Genomic DNA, 21,177 nt, shown 5'->3' with positions numbered 1-21,177 from the left:
GAGCTGGGCAGTGGCGGCACACACCTTTAGTCCCAGCACTTGGAAGGCAGAGTCAGGCAGATTTCTGAGGCTAGCCTGGTCTACAGACTGAGTTCCAGGAAAGCCAAGGCTACACAGAGAAACCCTGTCTTGAAAAAACCAATAAAAATAATAAATAAATAAATGAATAAATAAATCTGGAAGTAAAGGTTGAGGCTAAATTAAACTTTCTTTTTCTGGACATTCTTGAAGATCATGGATTTAAGGCATTCTCTTTACCACATAAGGGTTAGTGGAATCATATGCTTTTTTTTTTTTTCATTAGTTGTGGTCACTTCCTATTTTTTCCAGGCTTCATTTTTTTTAAAGATGTTTACTTCTGTCCTGTTTCAGATTTTGTAGTGGCAAATTTTGCTCCTAAGTTAAATTGCAAAGGCTTTTGTTGTTATTACAGAGTTTGCTGGCTTTTGCTCCCACCCCACTAGTTATGATATTAATAACTTTGTCAATTCTTCATATTTCCTCTACTACCTTTTATAGCATTGGCCTTGTACTCATTCACAAAATGAGTCGCTCCCCTCCCGCCTTCTAATTTGACCACTATTCCATTATACAAATCTGAACCCACGGACATATTGTACTTCTTTTATTTTAGTGAGGACATTTCTCTATCTATCCTTCTCACTGAAATTCAAATTTGAACTGAACTTATAAACCATAACTCAAACTGAAATTTGTAGACTGCCTTTGAAGACACCCTTCCCCTGCGACTGTGTGCTTTCCCAGTTACTCACACAGCCAACCTCCTCCTCATGGATAGAATCCCACTCCCAGGCAGCCAGCCCCATCCACTGGACCTTTCTGCCCTCTCCCTTGGGATATCCTTTCTCACTGCCCTCTTTGTCTTATCGCCCACACTAGTGTTTATGACTCTTTCCCCCAACAAACTTTGACATATAGAGCAGCATACCATCTGGGTGTTAGTTGGTCCCTTTCATTCCTTTCTTCAGAGTCACCCAGACAGCCCCACCTATTCCAAGAAACTATTACTGACTCCCACTCTCCTTGCTTAAGACTTCCTACACTGCCTTCAGTGTGTTGTCCCCAGTTCCAAAGCTTCTGACTGTAAGTGCCCTTAGGGATGAAGCTTTGTTCTTTGTTTGAAACAATCTTATCTATTATGACTATTGGGTCCACTTCTGTTTCTATAGAAACATAAGTTTTAGAAAATGTAAAAACAAATGAACTGCAAAAATTGTCTTTTATATTTTTAAGGCACTAAAGAGAAATACAATGAAATAAAACTAAAATTTCAAAGGGAGATCTGAAAAAAAGCACAGATGTGGTGAAAGAATAAGTTTAAAAACTAGGAATGTCAGGAGCCAAGAGTGGCTCATGGCTATAGTCCTACCATGTGGGAAGTCAAGGAAAGGTTGTCATGACTTTAAGGTCACTCTGGGCTACACAATGTGTTCTAGACAGCTTTGGCTACACAGTAAGACCGTTTTAAATAAAAAAAAACCCACATAAAATGATAAAGATATTTCTTATTTAAAAAATTTTTAATAATATTAAAACTAGACTTCTTTGGTTTTAATGCTTTTCAAATTTTATAGTTTGATTTACGTTATGAGAGCTTATATTGCACCTCCTGAACTATCTCAAAGTTTTTTCTTCCCCTTCTTTTCCCAAGGGAAAGGTTTTCATGTGTGTTTTAAATATTTTCATGTGTATGTATACGTCAGATGTGCACACATTCATGTGGGAGGGTGCTCAGGTAGTTTTGGAAGTATCCACGCTGGATTATTGTAAAGCCAATAAGCTCACTTTAACTGTTGAATATGACTTCATTTATTTATCCAGGTTTTTTTACTATTATGAGTTATAATAAATACTGAGGCACACAGACACCATTCAGGCAGCACAGGCAGGAGGCGAACATCTCTTCAATTCTGTAGGCACAACCAGCTCTTCTGCAGAAGGATAAGCTCTCAGCACATCCAAGCTTTCTACTCTCTCTGTGGGCTGCTGCTCTTGAAGAAACACGAATCCCACCTGCAGGCTGGATTTACATGTCCAGGAATATAAAGATCAGTTGTTAGCTGAGGCGCTAAACAAGACACTTAATGTCTATAGATAACATCTAGTACTAGAATTTGAAAGCTTATGAGACTATGTGGTTAAAAGCCTCCATCCTTTCTGTATGGGAAAAATTGCCTGCAGTGACTGATGGAAAACAGCATGCTAGTTGTAAGTAAAGCAGGAAGAAAACTCAGGGTGACATTGAATTCTCGGTCCAAAATCTCCATCCCTGTCATTAGAGCCTCTTAAGGCATTTTGCTATCTCTTCCCTCTTTATTATTAGGATGATTTAAAATAGAGACATTGAAGCAAATTAAAGGCAACAGCCTCCATGAAGGTACGTGTTCTAGTTAATCTTTGACTTTCTCTTTAGCTCCTTCCTGTTTTATGGCAAATGTTCCCATACCTTTCCCCTTACTTCTCTGCATTATCTTATATAAACTACCCTTTCAGACTGAGCCACAAAGGTGCTATTTAACTCCTGACTTCTTTCTTTAGAAGGACTAGTCATCTCTTCTAACATACGTTCTTTTCTTTCCATGTTTATCTTCCTACGAGATCTGTTGTACTCTGGTCAGGCAGCATCCTGCTGAGCTACAGACAGCAGTGAGGCCTATGTGGGATTTTAAAAATAGGTTGTGGCATAGAAATTATGAATGCAGCAAAGTGCATTCTTTCTCTCTCTCTCCCTCTCCCTCTCTCTCTCTCTCCCCTCTCCTCTCCCTCTCTCTCTGTCAGAGCAACATGTATAGTTATTTTTGTAATAATACCTTTTGTTGTGGCACATATATATATATATATATATATATATATATATATATATATATATTTACCATTTAATTCCTCCTAGGTTATAAATGTAGTTTCCTTTTATGTAAATAACGCATGTTGTTATAAACTATTAAAATTATTTCACAAAGTAGTATTTCTAATACTGTTGTGAAGGCTGCATCTTTTTCTCACATTGATCTTTTATAAATAGAATATCATATTTGGGGCTCTTGAAAGTTTGGGTAGAAAATCCTTTCTCCTCCTTTCTAATGTTCTATTTTTGAGTTTTAACATAATTTTCTAAGATGTACTAATAATTTCATAAAATACCAATTCCAAAATCAGTGTCTTAATGTGAAAATCCAAATGCAAACATGTATACGGCTGGGAACAAGGGAATATGTAGTTATTTATTTTCCTAAGTCTTTGTGAGCAAAAGCGAGAAGTTTCTCATTACAATCAATTAAGTTTGAAGCTAAATTATAGAGAGAATAGAGCTGATCAAAGAGACGAAAGCTAAAGCACAGGCTGCAAAGATACAGTTCCTAGGAAATACAGAGTAATTTTAAATGTTAGTGCCCCTCATGTCTCCTATTATTATATGGCTGAGAGCGCTCCTTGGGTGGCTGGCTGGCTGGCTTTATTACTTTTACAAGGTTAAAAAGGCTGAATTGCTATTCTTCTTGGAAATTGCATATCCTATAGGGAATAATTAAGGCTAATAAGAGGCTGGAAGCAGAACTATTAATTGAGTTAATGTTTCATTCCTTTTTCTGCCCCTTCTAGGGTGTCTTGTTTGAAAGGAAGGTAAGCGCCACATGCCTTATTGCTATGAATTACTCTCAAAACCTGGATTAGCAAACCCATGTTGTGATTCTCATAAGGTGTGACCAAATACATGTTTGAAATTCTTTTGGAAATGAGCTATTTTACTGTGAGGAAGCCACATGGTTTTATTTTTATGCCTCTATATTACTTTGAGGAAACCACGTGGTTTTGTTTTTGTGTGTCTATATTTCAACTGCAGGTTAGAAATTCACTGCAAAGAGAGGCCCATTTGACTTGCAAACTTTATATGCCCCAGTACAGGGGAACGCCAGGGCCAAAAAGGGGGAGTGGGTGGGTAGGGGATTGGGGGGGTGGGTATGGGGGACCTTTGGGATAGCATTGAAAATGTAAATGAGGAAAATACCTAATTAAAAAAATATTAATGCATGGCATAATGATAAAATATAGTTTAATGTGCAATGAAACTGTCATAGCAGAAAAAATATCTGCTGCTGGAGTATGATGTTCCTGTTTCAAATACATTTTTGAGGAAATTCAAAAAAAAAAAAAGAAATTTTTAGAAAAAGTAGAAAATGTTAAACATCATTTGAGACATTATTTTAGAGATCCATGCAACCCAACTGACAACATTTCTAATTTGAAATGAATTCTTTTTATTCTAAGTATGGATCAGACTCTCACTGGTTTGGAAGCTGCTCTGGGTTTTGGCCAGCATCAGTTTAGTGATCAGCCCCCTGCTGTCTGGTGGTTGGGCTTGAAGTTCCTTTACTTTCCTACCAATCAGAGCACATTACAAAGGAAGCTAGCTAGTAGCAATCTGTTGGTAAGGACATAGTGCAGCAGGTGGTTATGAGCTACCTAGTAGCAGTTATGAGCTTGCTAAGGATTCCTGAGCTAGATGGACGCTTGGTAACATGGAAAGCACAGATTAAAGGATAGCGTCTGTTAAGTGTGGCCTGTGAATTTTGAAGACACACAGAGAAAACAACCACTTTGTCATGTCTGAGCCTGTTATGCAGCTATTCTACAACTCATTCCGTTTTTAGACATGTTACGATAAAAAATATGCATCTTGAAATTGATAAAAGTATGGTTCAAATCATATTTTCTTTGGCTGAATAGGGAGAAATGAATATTTACATATGATTGGGCTGTGATGTGTTAAGAGAATGAAGAGAAAACCCAAAATTTAACAGAAAAATGATTATTTTTCTATTTTAAGCAGTATCTTTCTATAAATACATTGATAAATATATGATAGAACACGTATTTTATTTAACCATGGCAAAACTTAATAATATTTCAATAGTTGGCTCTTAGTTGGTTCTGAGTTTGCCTTGGATAATTTAATTGAGAGAAAAATTTCCTTCAAGAGAGTTTCAGTCAGTTACATGTTACAGTTAATGTTTGGCATTCTACCATCACCTGTATTTCACTGTAAATTAATATTGTGTTTCTTGCTGATTTAGTGTGAACACAAGATCTGTGAATGTGAAAAGGGCGAGCCAGGTGACCCAGGGCCTCCTGTGAGTACACATCTATGTTCAACTTGGGGTTGATGAAGACAGTGATGAAATTATTTTCAGAGGGGGCTTTTCAGTGTCATTTCTTTATTTGATCACTAGAGCCAGAATTTCCAGTGATGAGATAAAAACATAGAGCTAACATACGACAGTGCTGGTTTAGGTGATGTTTTATCTCACTAGAAGCCAATGGCACCATCCATTCTGGAAGCTGCGTCCTTCTCAGCAGTCCAGTGATGCAGCACCACGTAGCTTTGTGAGGAAGAACTGGCTAGGATGCTTTGGGGACTTGGGTGAATTCTGTAAGATGGAAGCAACCACTTAGCAACTCACCATAATGATTTGCCTCTACCAATAGTGTCGGAAACTATCTCCACTCCGTGTTCACTCGTCTATGTGATTCAAAACCTTGTTCTAAGAATTTGGAAGTCTGGAGAACAGGTTTTACAAAGTGCATTTTAAGCTAGTGCTCGTGTTTGAAAATGTTGGCAAGAATACAGCAAGAATACATCCTCTGAGTGTGGGGGAGTGTGACAAGTTTCCCCCTGAGTCTTAGGTTCAGACCTTACAGGCTTGGGTTACACACACACACACACACACACACACACACACACACACACACACACACATTCTTTCCTAAATAACTTTACCAATCAAAGCATTAGAGAGTGGGAAATTATTTCTCACAAAATACAAAGTTGTATCTATTACATGATAATCAATAGAAGCTGACTTAGGTGAGGATTTAGCCTTCTTTTCCTATATGGATGTTGTTTAGCTTATTACATTAAGACATTCCCATGAATAATGGGCAAGAAAACTCACCACTGGGAGCTACATTGATTTTGTCTCATCACGCCCTACTGTACTGTCACATCTTCATAGTAAATCATTTATGTCAGTTTATTTAGTGCCCTCAAAACAAGCGCTCAGGAAAGGAAGATTTTTTGTGATTTTGGAACAGGATGGAAGAGTTCCCTTTTCTTATATCTGGAGCAGGTCCCCTGGATCTGCACCTTTTGGGTCATGGGCAAGCAAGCTGGGTCATAGTGCTCCACAGTTGCCCAGAGCAGAAACCATCCACCTCAACCTCTGACCATTCAGTCTTTAAATGCCTTTGAATGAGTTTAATTTTGTTTGGAAAATGGCTGACAAGTAATTGGGAAAGAAGTCATAGCTGGGAAGACAAATATTACTCTCTTTTGTGCAATCTCAGAGACGGTGTAGAGAAGGTTTGCAGTGTTCTCGCCACAATTACGATGAACAGAATTTAATATCAGCTTGCCTGGTTAAAACTCCAAGGTCTCCTATTTTCGGTGCAGCTGATCAGAAATTATTCAAAAGCGTAGAAAACTGATACTTAATAAAAATAATCTTTTCTCCATTTGCTTTTAGGGTACCCATGGAAACCCTGGTATCAAAGGTGAGCGAGGACCAAAAGGAAACCCGGTAAATTAATAAACAGGTTTTTTTGTTTCGTTTCGTTTTTTGTTTGTTTGTTTGTTTGTTTGTTTTAGCTAAAAAGCTTGTATATTTATATAGAGACTGTCCTGGTTGGTTTATTTTGTTTTTGTCAACTTGACACAAGTTAAAGTTATCCTGGAAGAGAAACCTCAGTTGAAAAAAAATGTCTCCATCCAGTTGCCTATAGGCCAGTCTGTAGTGCACTTCCTGCGAGACTTACACAGCAGGTGCCATCCCTGGATAGGTTCTGAATTATGGAAGAGAGCAGTCTGAGTAAGCTGTGGGTAGCAAGCCCATAAGCAGCTTTCCTCCATGACTTCTGCTTCAGTTCCTGCCTCCTGCTTTGAATTCTAGCCCAGAATTCCCTCAGTGATGGAATATGACCAAAAAGTTGTAAATTGGAAAAAAAAAACCCCTTCCTTTTCAAAGTTCCTTTAGGTTATAGAGTTTTATCGCATCAATAGAAGCTCTAACTAAAACTAAATCACTCTTGATTGACCAGGAACTCACTCTAAAGCTCAGGCTGACCTTGAATTTTCCCCAGTGTTCTTGCCTCTGATGCCTGAGTGCTGGGATTAGAGGTCTGAGCCACCACATTCAGCTAATTGAGCCAGTTTCTGTAGTATATACAAACGTTATACCGCCTGAAAAATATCAGGCTTCTAATAATTAAAGAAGCAAATATGCAACCCATTTTAAAGAAAGGAGACTATCCAGTTAATAAAGGAGGAAATAGAGATTTTCATTAAGTAAATAAAAGAAATTAGACTAAGCAAAAGGGTTATCTTTAATAATAACTATTTGTATTTTTAGAAAGTTTGACCCAGAAATTTTTTTTTTTTAAGAAAAACATTTCTACTTCAAGCAGTCTTATTTTTTGGTGTTTTGAGTTTCAAGAATTCTTCCCTTCCCTTCCCTTCCCTTCCCTTCCCTTCCCTTCCCTTCCCTTCCCTTCCCTTCCCTTCCCTTCCCTTCCCTTCCCTTCCCTTCTCCCTTCCCCTTCTCCCTTCCCCTTCTCCCTTCCCCTTCTCCCTTCCCCTTCTCCCTTCCCCTTCTCCCTTCCCCTTCTCCCTTCCCCTTCTCCCTTCCCCTTCTCCTTCTCCCTTCCCCTTCTCCCTTCCCCTTCTCCCTTCCCCTTCTCCCTTCTCCCTTCCCCTTCTCCCTTCCCCTTCTCCCTTCCCCTTCTCCCTTCCCCTTCTCCCTTCCCCTTCTCCCTTCCCCTTCTCCCTTCCCCTTTCCCTTCCCCTTTCCCTTCCCCTTTCCCTTTCCCTTTCCCTTTCCCTTTCCCTTTCCCTTTCCCTTTCCCTTTCCCTTTCCCTTTCCCTTTCCCTTTCCCTTCCCTTCCCTTCCCTTCCCTTCCTTTCCTTTCCTTTTTTTCAGCCGTGAAAACTGCAACTTTAAATAATAATAACAACTAGTGATAGTGGTGTGGTGAGGCCTTTGCTCTTTGCTGTGAAGACAACTTGTCTCTCACATTTTGGGAAGAAATTAAGCAGTGCATAAGAGAATTAAAACATTCAAACTTTAATTTAATCCCATTTCTAAGAATATTATATATATATGTATATATATATATATATCACATTACATGAATGAGAGTATTTTTTTTTTAGTCTTGCTGAAATCAAGCAATCTCTCTTGAGGAACATTTTAGAAAATATTCAAAGACTCTTGGAGAAAAGCCAGACTATCCTATTCCAGAAAAACACAATACTATGCTTGAGAAAAGTACTATGTTGTAAACTGGAATGTGGCTGAAGTTGTGAAAAATCTATGTATGTTATGCACCCTGAACATCTGGGTTCACTCTTAAAGGCCAAACTTTATCTGAGCTTCGATTTTCCTTAAATTGCATGGTAAAAGTATCAATTGTCAAAGCTTAAGATTCTTCTTTAATTGGGTTAACCCATTATCTAGGAATAGCACATTTTATTGAGCAATCAATCACTTGCAGGGCTGAAGAATTTTGACTGAGTTTGTTGTTTGTTGCAGGGTGATGCTCAGAAAGGAGAAACTGGAGAAAGAGGTCCTGTGGTATGTACAGAATTGGAATGCTTTCCTGACAAATGGTTTCTGGGAATCTCTGATCGACTGGCTTGACCATGAAGTGCAATTGCACAATGGATTCCTACTTACCTATGCTCTTGAGGGTACAGGCAGGCAACCAGACAGACATGATCTCAGAGGCTGAACTCCAGAGAGAAAATACTGTAACCAGCAGAGTGACAATGGGACACATGGCATTCCCTAATGCCCAACTGAACATTTCTGAAAGGTTCAGATGGCAAAGGCACTGTGCTTTACTTCTTGTGGGTATATATTTTTTTTAATGGAAGGAAAAAAAGCTAGAATTTTATAAGTGTAAGAATTACATGATCTAAGCTATGCCTTTGTCATTTTGGTTCTATTGACAAAAATAAGTCTGTTTGGTTTCTTGAGATGGCTTGGGAAAGAGTTATGGTACATTAATACATTGTTAACTTTATATTTTCTTGGGCATTACAGTGAGTATAGTAAATAGCAACATCTACGGTGAAAAACAATGTTTCTGTTGTGCCACATCTCTTTTCTTAGCCTCTTGGTTTGATTAAACATTCAGTCACAGAATTGGAGTTCCACTAAGCTGGTCTCTTGGGGTTTTTAATTAACCCCATGTAAGCAGCTGATGGAAAACTTGATCCTTTCAAAAGGAGTCTGTTCAGAAGTTGTGCTATTTCTTTAGGAAGTATGTCTCAATTGTCTACTAGATTACCAATGCTAGTTTTTTCCTAGGTGATGGGAAGGAAGCTCTTAAAGCTTGAGCCGAGGTGAATAACTCAAAAGCTGTAAAAGGAAGATTAACTCTGAAAGGAGCTTGTTGTAGGGACAAACAGGGGAGAGAAAATTAAGATGGTTATAGAATTTTGACCCTGTAACTTGCTCGATAGGATATGTAATATGATAGTGCTAGAAGTTAGAAAAGATTTTTTAAAAGCAGGAATAAGAAAATCAGAAACAAACGACAGAAACGGACATTGTAATTTTCGATATTTTAAATTGGAATATTTTAAAGCCAGTGGTTAAGAGGCCCTGAAAGAGAAAAAGAAACAAAGAAGCAAGAAAACAAAGCCCTGAAGAGGTGATCAGAGAAAATGGGCAGCATTTTGAGAAGAAAACAAGAATATACCATGAAGAAAGTAGCATTCCCTTGTTTCTGTGCACATCTATAGGCTCCTTCCAAAATCTAATTTTCTGTCTTTCAAAATGAAGTAACAACAAAAATTTCAAATGTGTGTTGCAATGGATAGAGGATGTCCTAAGAATTGTGGAATTGGAAGTCTACATGTTCTTGCTATGATAAATGTAGATAATTTTTGTAGAAAATACCAATTTAACTGTGTCTTTAAACACAGTCTTAGCAATCAATCAATTCATGTGGGCAAGTATTTCTACACTGGGTTAAATCACACTGTCACTCTATATTTGGCCAAGTCTACTTTCATTTTCTATTCTTCAGCACCTATTAATTTAGAAAGAAGTATTACCTCCTCTCTAAAGTTTCTATTTGAAAAAGTTATACACAGATGAAATAAAATTTTTGTAGGATTCATGGTCACATGGCAGTATTAGCTCATTTATGCCACTGGTTTCTCCAGCTTGTATTAAATAAGTCTTACAATTCTATTTTATCCGTGAAAAATATAGTGGTAGGATAACGATGGAAAAGCCTTACTGTTCATTGGAGTTGGTAATTTCCTAGTCCATTTAACACGCAGAATTGTGCCTCTTAGAGGGCTTATGGGAATGCCCCAGTAGAAAGGGTTCCTTAGGATGCCCATGAGTGACCCAGAAGACAGCGGAGGTGCTGGCTTCTCACTTAGCCTGAGATAAACGCCAACAACTCAAAGGTCACTGACTCATGAGGGTTGATAGAGGAACCATTCATTTCCTTGATGTTATATATTCTAGACTCAATTTGAAGGGAGGACCATGATGGATACAGATATTTATGAATATTCTAAAGGGCATTAGCTCATCTCAAAGCCAGTCTCAAACCCACCCAGGGAATCATTCAGCAGCAATAGCTGATAGTTTAAAAGTTAATGAAGCAGTTTGAGAGCACTGGTTATGGTCATCGTGTTCACGATGACATTCAGTGTATACTTTCTCCTTCAGTTTTGATCCAGAGGCTAAGAAATTGGATTTGATGCACAAGAATCTGGAACGGAGAGTAAACTGCAATAGGGAAACATAGCTTTACTCTTCCTCTTTGCTGTCATATGTTTCCCAAGCTCAGGAGACGTAAATTACCTTGCACTTATATAGGACTATTTCCAAGACTTGGAGATGTGATTTGTTGTAATTTGTATGCAAAAAATGCCTAGTACTTCCTCTTTCTGTAATATCTTATTCTACTTTTTGATTTCTCTGTTTAAACTAGGGAATCCCTGGGTACAAGGGTGACAAGGTAAGTGGTTAACAACAAATAAAGCAGAATTTTAGAGAGAAAAACCTAAGTACTATTATTATCCTTCCTCATTTCCAAGTATACTCTTTAGTTAATTAGCATAGGCTAATAATGAAATGTAAAATATGGTTATATGTTGTAGAAGCAGAAGCCTCTTAGGTTTCCAGGGTCCCACCAACTCTGCAAACATGAAACCTTTCAGAAAAGAACCCTAATTTGACAAAAAAGGGAAAAAAAGCAGCACATTTTCTGATTAAAAAAAAAAAAAAAAAAAACCTCCAATGCCAACACCTCGAGTGAGTATCTATATGCTGCTTATGGTCTCTGACAACCCAGATCTTGGCTACCTCCCAGAGGGAAGAAAAGGTTGATTCTGGATAAGCAATAAAGATCTGTTGATCTCAAGGAGCTCAGAGTTTGCAGAGAAAGCAGGTGTGACATGTAGACAAGAGGCACAAATTGGTAGATAACTGCATGATTATTTGCAAAACACGATATAGGAGATTAAAGTGCTTCAAAAGAAATTAAAAGATTGCAGTGTGTGCAGGAATCTCTGAGAGTCCTCAGTGCTTCACGGATACGTCCATCCCAGAGTTCTCTAGTAGCAGATTTTCTGGTTGATTTAGAAAATATTCCTACCATTCATTCTATTCTATAGAGCATAGACCGTGGACCTGCACAGTGGGGCTGCAACTTTCAGTGGGTTCTGTTCAAGGTATTCTTGTCATTCCCACTTCCCAAGAAATCAGCAGTTTGCAGTATGTGAATCTTGTGTCATCTTTCTGTTTGGTAGACAAAAGTCCAGGAATTCCTGCAAAATGGCTGAAGCCTGTTAGGTCTTCCACAAACCTCTTTTCCATATCAGCTACTTCCTGGGTCTGAGAAGGAGCTAAGGTATGGCTCCCTCTCACAAATGGAATGTGGCTGTCTATAGCAGGACAAAACTATTTTTGAGGCAGACTCTTAACTATCCCAGGGTGGCCTCCAACTTGCTATGAAGTGGAGGATGACTTTGAATTTTGTTCCTCCTGCCTTTCCTCCCTGTGCTGAGGTTACAAGTATGCTCTGACACTTTCTGTTCATCTGGTGCTGGGAATGGAACCCAGAACTCCAAGTATACTGGCAAGCACCCTGCCAACTAAGCTGCATCCCTGGTCCTTTTTAGTATTTTTACAAGTACATTTTTTTTTCAAGTAGGGAGACAGAAAATATTCTGGGTAATATTTTCACTGGAAGAGTTTGATAGTTGGATTTACAACGTTCAACTATCTAGAAACATGGTATGAGAATGTCTGATTATAGTTTTTGGATCAGGGCCCCACAAATAGTAGGAGAAAACCTACACATAGGCCTGTGTTATGCCTAAAAGAGAAAGGAAACATCTCGTGTTTCCTAACTCAGCATCTAGAAGAACATGAGCAACTCAAGAGCCCAGGGTGACTGTTTCTTCTACATGGGACTGGATTAATACAGGCATGGGTGACTTACATACTCACTGGATAATTAGAATAATAGGAGTGACAATGTATTGGCAGCTGTTTGCTTATACAAAAATATAAGGTGTTATTATGAAGAGGCAAGAGAGACATTAATAAAACTGATATTTGTGAAAATTTAATAAATTGATGAGCAAAATGTATGGATGAGCTTCCTCATCTTGATTTAAATGTGTGTGTGTGTGTGTGTAAAGATGAATTTACCCTTCTGTGGAATTATAGACTCTAGACTCACTGGAAGAGTTCACTTGAAAAATACAAGCTGTCAAAGCAAAGTAGTGCAGACATTCAGACTAAGATTTAATCAGGAGGAACAGTGTTAGAAACTTAAGGCTGGCATAGGACAGAACTGTTTAAAGCTCTCTGAAGCACTTGCTTATGTGATTCTGGCCATTCTATGGGCGTTCATGAGCCCAACAAGACGGGGGGAGGGGTAAGCCTTTGCTGAGGAAAAAAGTGGAGACAATATTTTCATTGATAGGAATCTGCCCACAAAACAAATCCTGTTTCTCAGAACCCTATTGCTAACAAATCTGTCTGGGGACAAATGGAATGTGAATTCTGGCCAAAAGGCTTTTGAGTGTATTTATGGTAGTTTTCTATTTGATATTTGATAGTTGACTCATTTCATCCCATCCAACATTAGGAAATTAATTGTGCTCTAATTGGGACTTCAAGACTGATTTTTCCACTTACATTCTGAAATAAATTTTTGACTTTGTTCTCAGTGAGAATGCAGCTTTTCCTGGATCAGTTTGACTTCCAGGCTCTGCCAAGAATAAATCACTTCTATTCCTTTTAGATGATTGGAATATGTATGTAAATACACACACACACACACACACACACACACACACACACACACACACACACACAATGCCAGAAAGGGTCAGGCACAAACTTTGTACTCGTGATTACAAGACCACTTCCTTAAGTGTTGCTGCTTAAAGTGTGGCGCACAGCCTGGCCAGTTTGGTTGCTATTATACAATGAGATAAAGCTTACACAAGAATAGGGATTCATTTTAGTAGTAAGTTCAGGATTTCTGCTGTATTTAGTACAGTGCAACAAACTATATCATTAAATTGGTGTAATTTCAGCTGTTTCCATAGTTTGACTTCTTCTAAAGATGAGCAATACCCTGCATTTTATTCTAGTGTAATTTTCTTACATTGCTGTCCAGTGGCACATGGAGTAACATGTGCTAGAGCAGCATACAGATAACAAAGCATAGCAGAAGCAGAGGTCAAAGGGAGGGCTCTGGGCTAGTAAAACTGCAGCTAGCATGCGCACAAACCATTAACCTCTTCAAGTTTTCCTTAGCAATACAAATTGTTTTGAGGCTCAGAATAAAGACACACATAGAATCAGTTTCAGGTGCTAAAGAGTTTTAATAACAACAGATGTTAATGCTTTGAGGACACTTGAGTTCTTTCTGTTTAATTGGCTAGCACTTTTCAGTTCTATCTACAGGAAGTTTGAAACATCTGAGAGAATGGGTTAATATTCAGAGGTTCTCATTCCACTTGCACAACTGTAAAACTCATAAACAAATATTGATTGTAACATTTTAGTTGTGAAAATTATGGTTTTTTGTAAATATGGTACTTTAAACTTGTATGCATTGTGAAATGGTCACAATAATGTCACGAAATTATCTACCATGACACTCAGTCTACAAAGTTAAACTAACATTTATAGAAAGCAATAAATGTCAGGTAGTATCAGAAAAATACGACTATAGATTCGAAAGCATAATTTTAATGTTAGTTTTATGATAAAACACTAGGCAGTCTAATACAATCTGTGTAATAATGAAATCTATGTAGCATGCTCAACAATGTACTCCATTTTCCTCTAGAGGATCTTGCTAACTTAACTCATCATGGCTGCCTTCTCCAGATAGAATACAGTCTGGTCTCAGGCCCTCTCTATCAGGTTTCTATTCTAATGCTACTAACTGACCAAGATCAGTATTCAGAATGGAATTATGGCATTATGAAAAATACAAGGACTGAGTTAAAGGAGAGCTGGGTTTAGATCCTAAGTCTATTCTAAACTTACTATGTGGTTATATATAAAATTATATACCAACTGTACAATAGAGGGACAATACCTCAGAGAGTTTACATTTCCTGATTGTATAAAGCTGCTGTTATGGACGCATCATGTGGAATCAGACAGCTATACATGGTACACTAAATATGGTAGATGATCAGTTATCTTTCTTCATATTTTATTTCTCTCCCAAGCCTCATGAAACCTCAAACAAACCCTCATCAGGTGGTACCATTGACTTGGATAACTTTAGAATATAGTTAGGATAATGCATGGGCAAAAGTTTTCAAAGTTCAGTGCTCCTTCAATATTGAAGATGAAATGGTATGAAATTGAGCAGAGTTTTGTCCTATGTAATTATGCTAGGGGTCTTTTTCAAAAACTTGGAATATTGAAGACTAAAATCTTTTATTTATGTATTTATGTATTGATATATTGATGTATTCATTTAATTTACTTACTTATTTATAGGGTGAACGAGGAGAATGTGGGAAACCAGGAATGAAAGGTGACAAAGTAAGGGTCATGTTTTTAAAATATTACCATCTGTGATCCCTTTTGGTCCGAGTTTCCTCAAGCAAAAGTTTCTGGGATAAATTATGTGTGTCACTCATAGATCTGGAGTTCAGCTTGCACATCTGTAAGACATGAAGCAGAAAACCAAAGAATACATGACTTACATAATGACACCCCCCCTCCCCTTCGTGCCCTTTTCATAGACCAACTGATCTTTGAGGTCAGTCCTACTGAACTTTATAGATGAAAGAATAACCAGCAGTCAATGAGAGGTGCAGTTGGATGCACTGGGGTGACCTTCTGATGCAACTTCAACCAGAACAGTAAAAACCTCTGCAGTTAATGAAATTATAGGAAGCATGACATGGGTTAAGGCATGTAGGGGATGCTGCAAGATATAATCAGTAGGATAACTGTTTACCTTAGTTCAGAATAAATATGAGTAAGGAACTTAAACTAGAGACAAATTCAACTTAGCATATTGAAGGCTTCCTAATCTAACCAAACTACATAGACAGTATATCGAAAAGTATAATGATAAATAATCCCAAAAGGCCTAGAATAAAAATGGTTGCCATTCAAGTTAAGGACTATTGACTATGAAGGTAACCAAGATAATGAAATATAAAAACATCTGTGTAAAATGCATGGATGGATGTGACAGGAGAAAATGGCAGAAGGTTGAGGAGGAGGATAAAATAATGGCACTGGTCTGCTGAATCAAATACTTTAAAAAGCTTGATTGTTCCTAGAAGCTGACAAGGGCCTATAAAGCTGGAGACAGATGGATCTGCAGCATGCAGACTGAGTGAGCTGGAGACAGAAGGATCTGCAGAATGCAGACTCAGTGATGGTTTTCAGAGCAAAGCAAAGTGAGACAATGGCAACATTCTAATTAGGGAAAGACACAGGAGCACAAGAGAATGAATTCAGGAAACAGTTATGAGATTAAATGCTGCATCACTTTCTGTGCCAAAAAGAAAATATTGCCAATTATAGGATAGGACTCATTTCAAGTATATCTCAACATTAAAGATACAAAATATAAATATATATGTTCGAATAGGTTTCACAAAGTATGGCACATTTGATATGAAGAGTTCACACAGATTTATAAGAAAAATGTGTGAAGAACATTAAGAGATGAAAATAAACACAAATGGATAAAAATGATGAAAATATCCAAATATTCTTGCAGTCGAAGAAGTAAAATTAAGACACTACCAGTGTTTTATAATTTTATACATTAAATTAGCAAACTGCAAGGTAATAATTGATATGTAATCCTGATTAACATCCCATAAGATAAATAGACACACACACACACAGGTAACTATCATGGCCAACAAACTTTATCAAGTTTCTTGCTTCCCGTAGATACATGATAGACAAAGAAGAGATAGACCCTCCTCTACTGTTTCCACTTCAGTAGCCATCTTCTAGATCCTTAGTGATGAATCCGAATAGGACAAAGATGTGAACACACACACAATATCAAATCTAAGGTTATTTAAAGCAGCACACATCAGAAGCATTTTAAGGTCAAACTAAAAAATGTGCAACAAATCATGGTAGGTCTTGGTTCTTGACAAATAACCTGAAAAAAAATAGAAAGCTGGGAAAAGGTAATCAAGACTATATTATATTCACAGAAAATACATTGTAAATGTATTTTGAGATATGGAAAGTATTGAAATTTGACAGGTGTCTTAGTCAAGGTTTCTATTCCTGCACAAACATCATGATCAAGAAATAAATTGGGGAGGAAAGGGTTTATTCGGCTTACACTTCCATACTGCTGTTAATCACCAAAGGAAGTCAGGACTGGAACTCAAGCAGGTCAGGAAGCAGGAGCTGATGCAGAGGCCATGGAGGGATGTTCTTTACTGGTTTGCTTCCCCTGGCTTGCTCAGCCTGCTCTCTTATAGAACCCAAGACTACCAGAGATGGTCCCACCTACAAGGGGCCTTTCCCCCTTGATCACTAATTGAGAAAATGCCTTACAGCTGGATCTCATGGAGGCATTTCCTCAACTGAAGCTCCTTTCTCTGTGACTATGTCCAGCTGTGTCAAGTTGACACAAAACTAGCCAGTACAACAGGTTATTGACTATAAATAGTGTTTTGCCAAACTCCAAAGTGTGAAGAAGAACAGTCTAGCTGTAAGGCAAACTCATCGTTGATTTAATGACATTGATTACAGGCTGGAAATGATATTTTACTAATTACAGGAATTTATATACTTACTAGAACATCCTAAGGAGCTTTATGAAGCAATTCCTTTTCTTTGAACCAAATATAACCAGGTGGTTGTAGTGTATGCCTTTAATGCCATCACATAGGAGGCAGAGGCAGGTGAATATCTTAGTTTGAGGACAGCATAGTCTATAGAGAGAGTTCCAGGATGGCCAGGACTACATAGAGTACATGTCTCAAAAAATGAAAAAAGAAAATGAGCCACATACCAACATATGGGGTAAATACTGACATGTAATATTAGTTTTCTTTTGGTTTACTTATTTAAGCAAAGTTTGACTCTGAGGTGTTTTGTTAATTAGGATTATTAGAATCATTTCAATCTGTTCTCTTTGATGTTTGAATAGCCAGGGAAGAGTGACACTCAACCAGAACCTATTTTTGCATCTAAAGCCTATACATTACAAAGATGGATATTTAGAATATTTAATTGGAACTAAAGTGGAATACTTAATTTTATTCTACAGGGACCTGAAGGGCCATATGGACCAAAGGGACCAAGAGGAATTCAGGTAAGGAGGCAAAAAAAACCCAAGTCTATGTTTGAACTAGAATTACCTTAGGAGGGTACAACAACTACCACCACCCCTTGATCCATTCACAAAATCTTCAATTAATTCAAAGTGTGTAGGGAAGAGAACCATGAGTCAGTAGTTTTTAAAGGCTCCCAGATTATTCAAGTACATAGTCAAATTTGGAAATCACTTGACTAATGTTTTGATTATCCTTATCAATACACCTGATAACTCCATCTAGTTAATAGCTAAGGAAATGGAAAATATTTTATATGAAGAGAGGTAGATAAGGAAGTAGATAGTTCCTATAATGTAATTGTAGGAGTTGTTCATTTTTGTCTATATTTATTTATCTAAATATTTGTTTTAGTCCTTCCCATGCAAGTAATTAATTCTTGAAGACATGGAATGACATCATAACTTAGTAATACACTGTAGACCCCAGAAAATAATCTGGATCATTTTTCCAGTGGAGGGACTTGTCTCCTTTAAAGTAACAAGAGATATAGATGAGCATGAAGAAGTAATTTCAGGACTGAAAAATATCTGGAGGTATAGCTCAGTGGTTATCAAGCAAGCCTTGCCTGGATCCTTGGCAGCACAAAGAAAAAACAAAACCAGACAAAACAAAACCAGACAAAACATAAGAACAAAAACAAGCCAACAAAACAACCTCTCCAAATAAGCTAAAAGCTATGGTTTTAACCCAAGAACTCTTAGGCTATAACTGGTTAACCAAGTCCTTTGCTTTGGTGTGGAATTGCCAGAGTAAGGTGGGGAGTGGCCATTGCAGACTCAGTACAAATGACTGTTTTCAATGATCTGCTTATGTTATACGAATATTGATTGATAGGCAAAATCTTTCCTAAAAGTAGAATCCAACACAGCAAGAAGCTTAAAAACACTGGCTCAGGAAAACAAGTGTCACATTGAAAGCATGCGTGGTTTTAGTATGAGTTGTTTTAGAAGCTGTGACCTTGACTCAAGGACTTTATGCTGTGCAGGTTCTCATTTGAATGTGACCCCAAAGCAGATCCAAGCATCACAGTCTGGCTACTGTCACCAGGATTTCCAGGAACCCTAAGGAATTACTTGTCCTGTCTTGGTTGGCCTTCTAGCTTGGCGCACAAACTAATTCTCGGTTTTCATCTTGGAGCAGGGCATTGGTGGACCTCCAGGGGATCCAGGTCCAAAGGGATTTCAAGGAAATAAGGTACACGTTTTAAAATTTGGAGGTGGACAGCGTGCCTTTCCCCTGTTCACTATGCTAGTGTGTGTTTTATTAGGCAGGGATTAGCTAATTCTTTGAAAAGTGCCTTTGGAAATATTAGTAACCTGCAGGTGTGTGCACAGATTCAAGTTTGCGTCTACACAGAAAGGCAGTAGCATCCTTGAATCATTTACTACTTTCTTATTCAGGGGCGTTATTAACTATGAGGCAGCATCCGGCATCTCTGATGTGTTTCTGTCTTTTTCGCAGTGTCTAGTGTTTATGGCTCACTGGGAAATCAAAACTGGTACCAGATAACATGATTCCAGCCATTCCAATTTTCTCCTGTTAACTATCTCCACATACAGTTTATTAGACAATAGGATTTCTGGCTGGCATAAAAACAGAAACCAGCATTCTTAACCTTCAGTCCTGTGTTTGTGACACTATTCCATACATAATCCTGCATGACAGAGAGGAGGGGTGTAATAACAGCCAGATATCGTCCAAAGATTCTCTAAAGTGGAGGGTGTTAAAGCGCCTGGTCACAGGACTTTCTTTTCAAATGTGTCTGGCCATTTATCTGCAGAAAACAATGCTTCTATCTCCTTTCAAATCTTCCCAACTTTCAGTAAATTTCACAGATGTGCTAACTAGCCAGTAACTTGTCCACAGGTGTAACAATGGGAGTTGTGTAGAATTTTTGACAATTATTAACTGCAGAAGATGCCATCACCCATTGACCCCAGATAAAGATCATCTTTTGAGGATGGTGCTAACTCCAAGTTGTAGAGAGAGCAGTTGGACTGCTTTAGTGTTAATTCTCGGAGGGAAGAAAGGGAGTGTCGAGGATGCATTTTTAATGAGATAATGACAGTGTGAGATTTCCCAGGCCACTTTTAATTGGCAAATTAAAATTGAATGGGTTTCTCAGCAGACACAGTCTTGAGCTTCAACTAGGGAAATGTCTTTTCCAGTCCTTGCCTATGATTAATTCTCTCTGGGGAAGGGATGGCTCTGTTGAATACTGAGTAGTTGTCATAAAATCACTTCAGCTGGAGGTAAAATCCCGACAAAAAGAAAAAGAGCATACTCAGTTTGACATTGCATACATATTTCTAGGAATCACTGGTCAGCCAAGATGCTAATTTTTACATCTGTAAAACGGAACCATAAGCTACGCTTCCAGGGCAGAGGTTTGTAACAGTGATAAAAATGCAGAGAGCATGAGCCACAGAGGATGGAGGGATTGTGCTGGCCTCCTGTTGTCATTCAGGAAAGGAAAAATCAAAACCTAGAAATGACTTGTGCACTGAGGCAGGGGCGTGGCTGGGGACGGGGGCAGGGGCAAGGGGGGCGGGCACAGGGGCGGTAGCAGGGGCAGGGGCGGGGCTGTCTACTTCTCCAGGCACTGAGAAAGAAGAAAGAATGCTAGTGCTTGATTGTGGATGAAAGCTGTCCAGTGATGGTGTGTGGAGACAGGTCCATTAAATAAATAAATAAATAAATAAATAAATAAATAAATAAATAAATAAATAAATAAATAAATAAACAAACAAATAAATGATAACATTATGTCATCATTTTCCCTTATACTTTATAGACTTTTAAAAGAAACCATTTTCTATAAACTTTAGATTTTAATTCTAGTAAGTCTCTGCAAGGAGGGGTGATTATGATAAAATAGCCCCGTGCTTGGTTTTCATAGCATGTTCAAGAAGGGAGTCATCTTTCTAAAGATATTTGGTGATTTCATCAAATTTTGTCTCAAGAAAATGTCTTTAAATATTTTTATGTCTTATTTGTTTGTGAATATACATATACATATACATATACATATACATATACATATACATATACATATACATATACATATACATATACATATACATATGAATGAAGGTTGTTTTTGAGATAGGGTCTCATATAACTTTGGCTGACCTGGAACTTAATAAGATAGACTGGGCTGGGCTTCAACTCATAGAGATTCACCTCTTTTTGCTTGCCAAGTTCTGGGACTGAAAGTACATGCCACCACACCATTCTAACATATTTTTGAATTAAATAAAAAT

At 37.9% G+C, this 21,177-nt stretch overlaps 1 protein-coding gene across 6 annotated transcripts in view; it reads left to right on the top strand.

Moving 5' to 3' along the window:
* The window catches only part of Col28a1 (collagen, type XXVIII, alpha 1), a 196,610-nt gene that overhangs the window by 20,455 nt on the left and 154,978 nt on the right, over positions 1 to 21,177 (top strand). For 4 of the 6 annotated variants that reach the window (XM_017321502.1, XM_006505031.2, XM_006505032.4 and 1 more), the window contains 8 exons: positions 3,619 to 3,639; positions 5,091 to 5,147; positions 6,540 to 6,593; positions 8,601 to 8,642; positions 11,029 to 11,055; positions 15,081 to 15,125; positions 17,848 to 17,892; positions 19,055 to 19,108. In XM_017321502.1, coding sequence (XP_017176991.1) covers positions 3,619 to 3,639; positions 5,091 to 5,147; positions 6,540 to 6,593; positions 8,601 to 8,642; positions 11,029 to 11,055; positions 15,081 to 15,125; positions 17,848 to 17,892; positions 19,055 to 19,108 — 345 coding nt within the window. Of the gene's footprint in view, positions 1 to 2,040; positions 2,399 to 3,618; positions 3,640 to 5,090; positions 5,148 to 6,539; positions 6,594 to 8,600; positions 8,643 to 11,028; positions 11,056 to 15,080; positions 15,126 to 17,847; positions 17,893 to 19,054; positions 19,109 to 21,177 lie in introns of those variants that run through there. The other 2 variants (XM_006505033.3, XM_017321503.2) reach the window with 2 other exon arrangements.

This window comes from Mus musculus, chromosome 6, assembly GCF_000001635.26.
Source record: "Mus musculus strain C57BL/6J chromosome 6, GRCm38.p6 C57BL/6J".
NCBI classification, from domain to species: Eukaryota; Metazoa; Chordata; class Mammalia; order Rodentia; family Muridae; genus Mus; species Mus musculus.
This window is presented reverse-complemented; position numbering and strand designations above follow the sequence as displayed.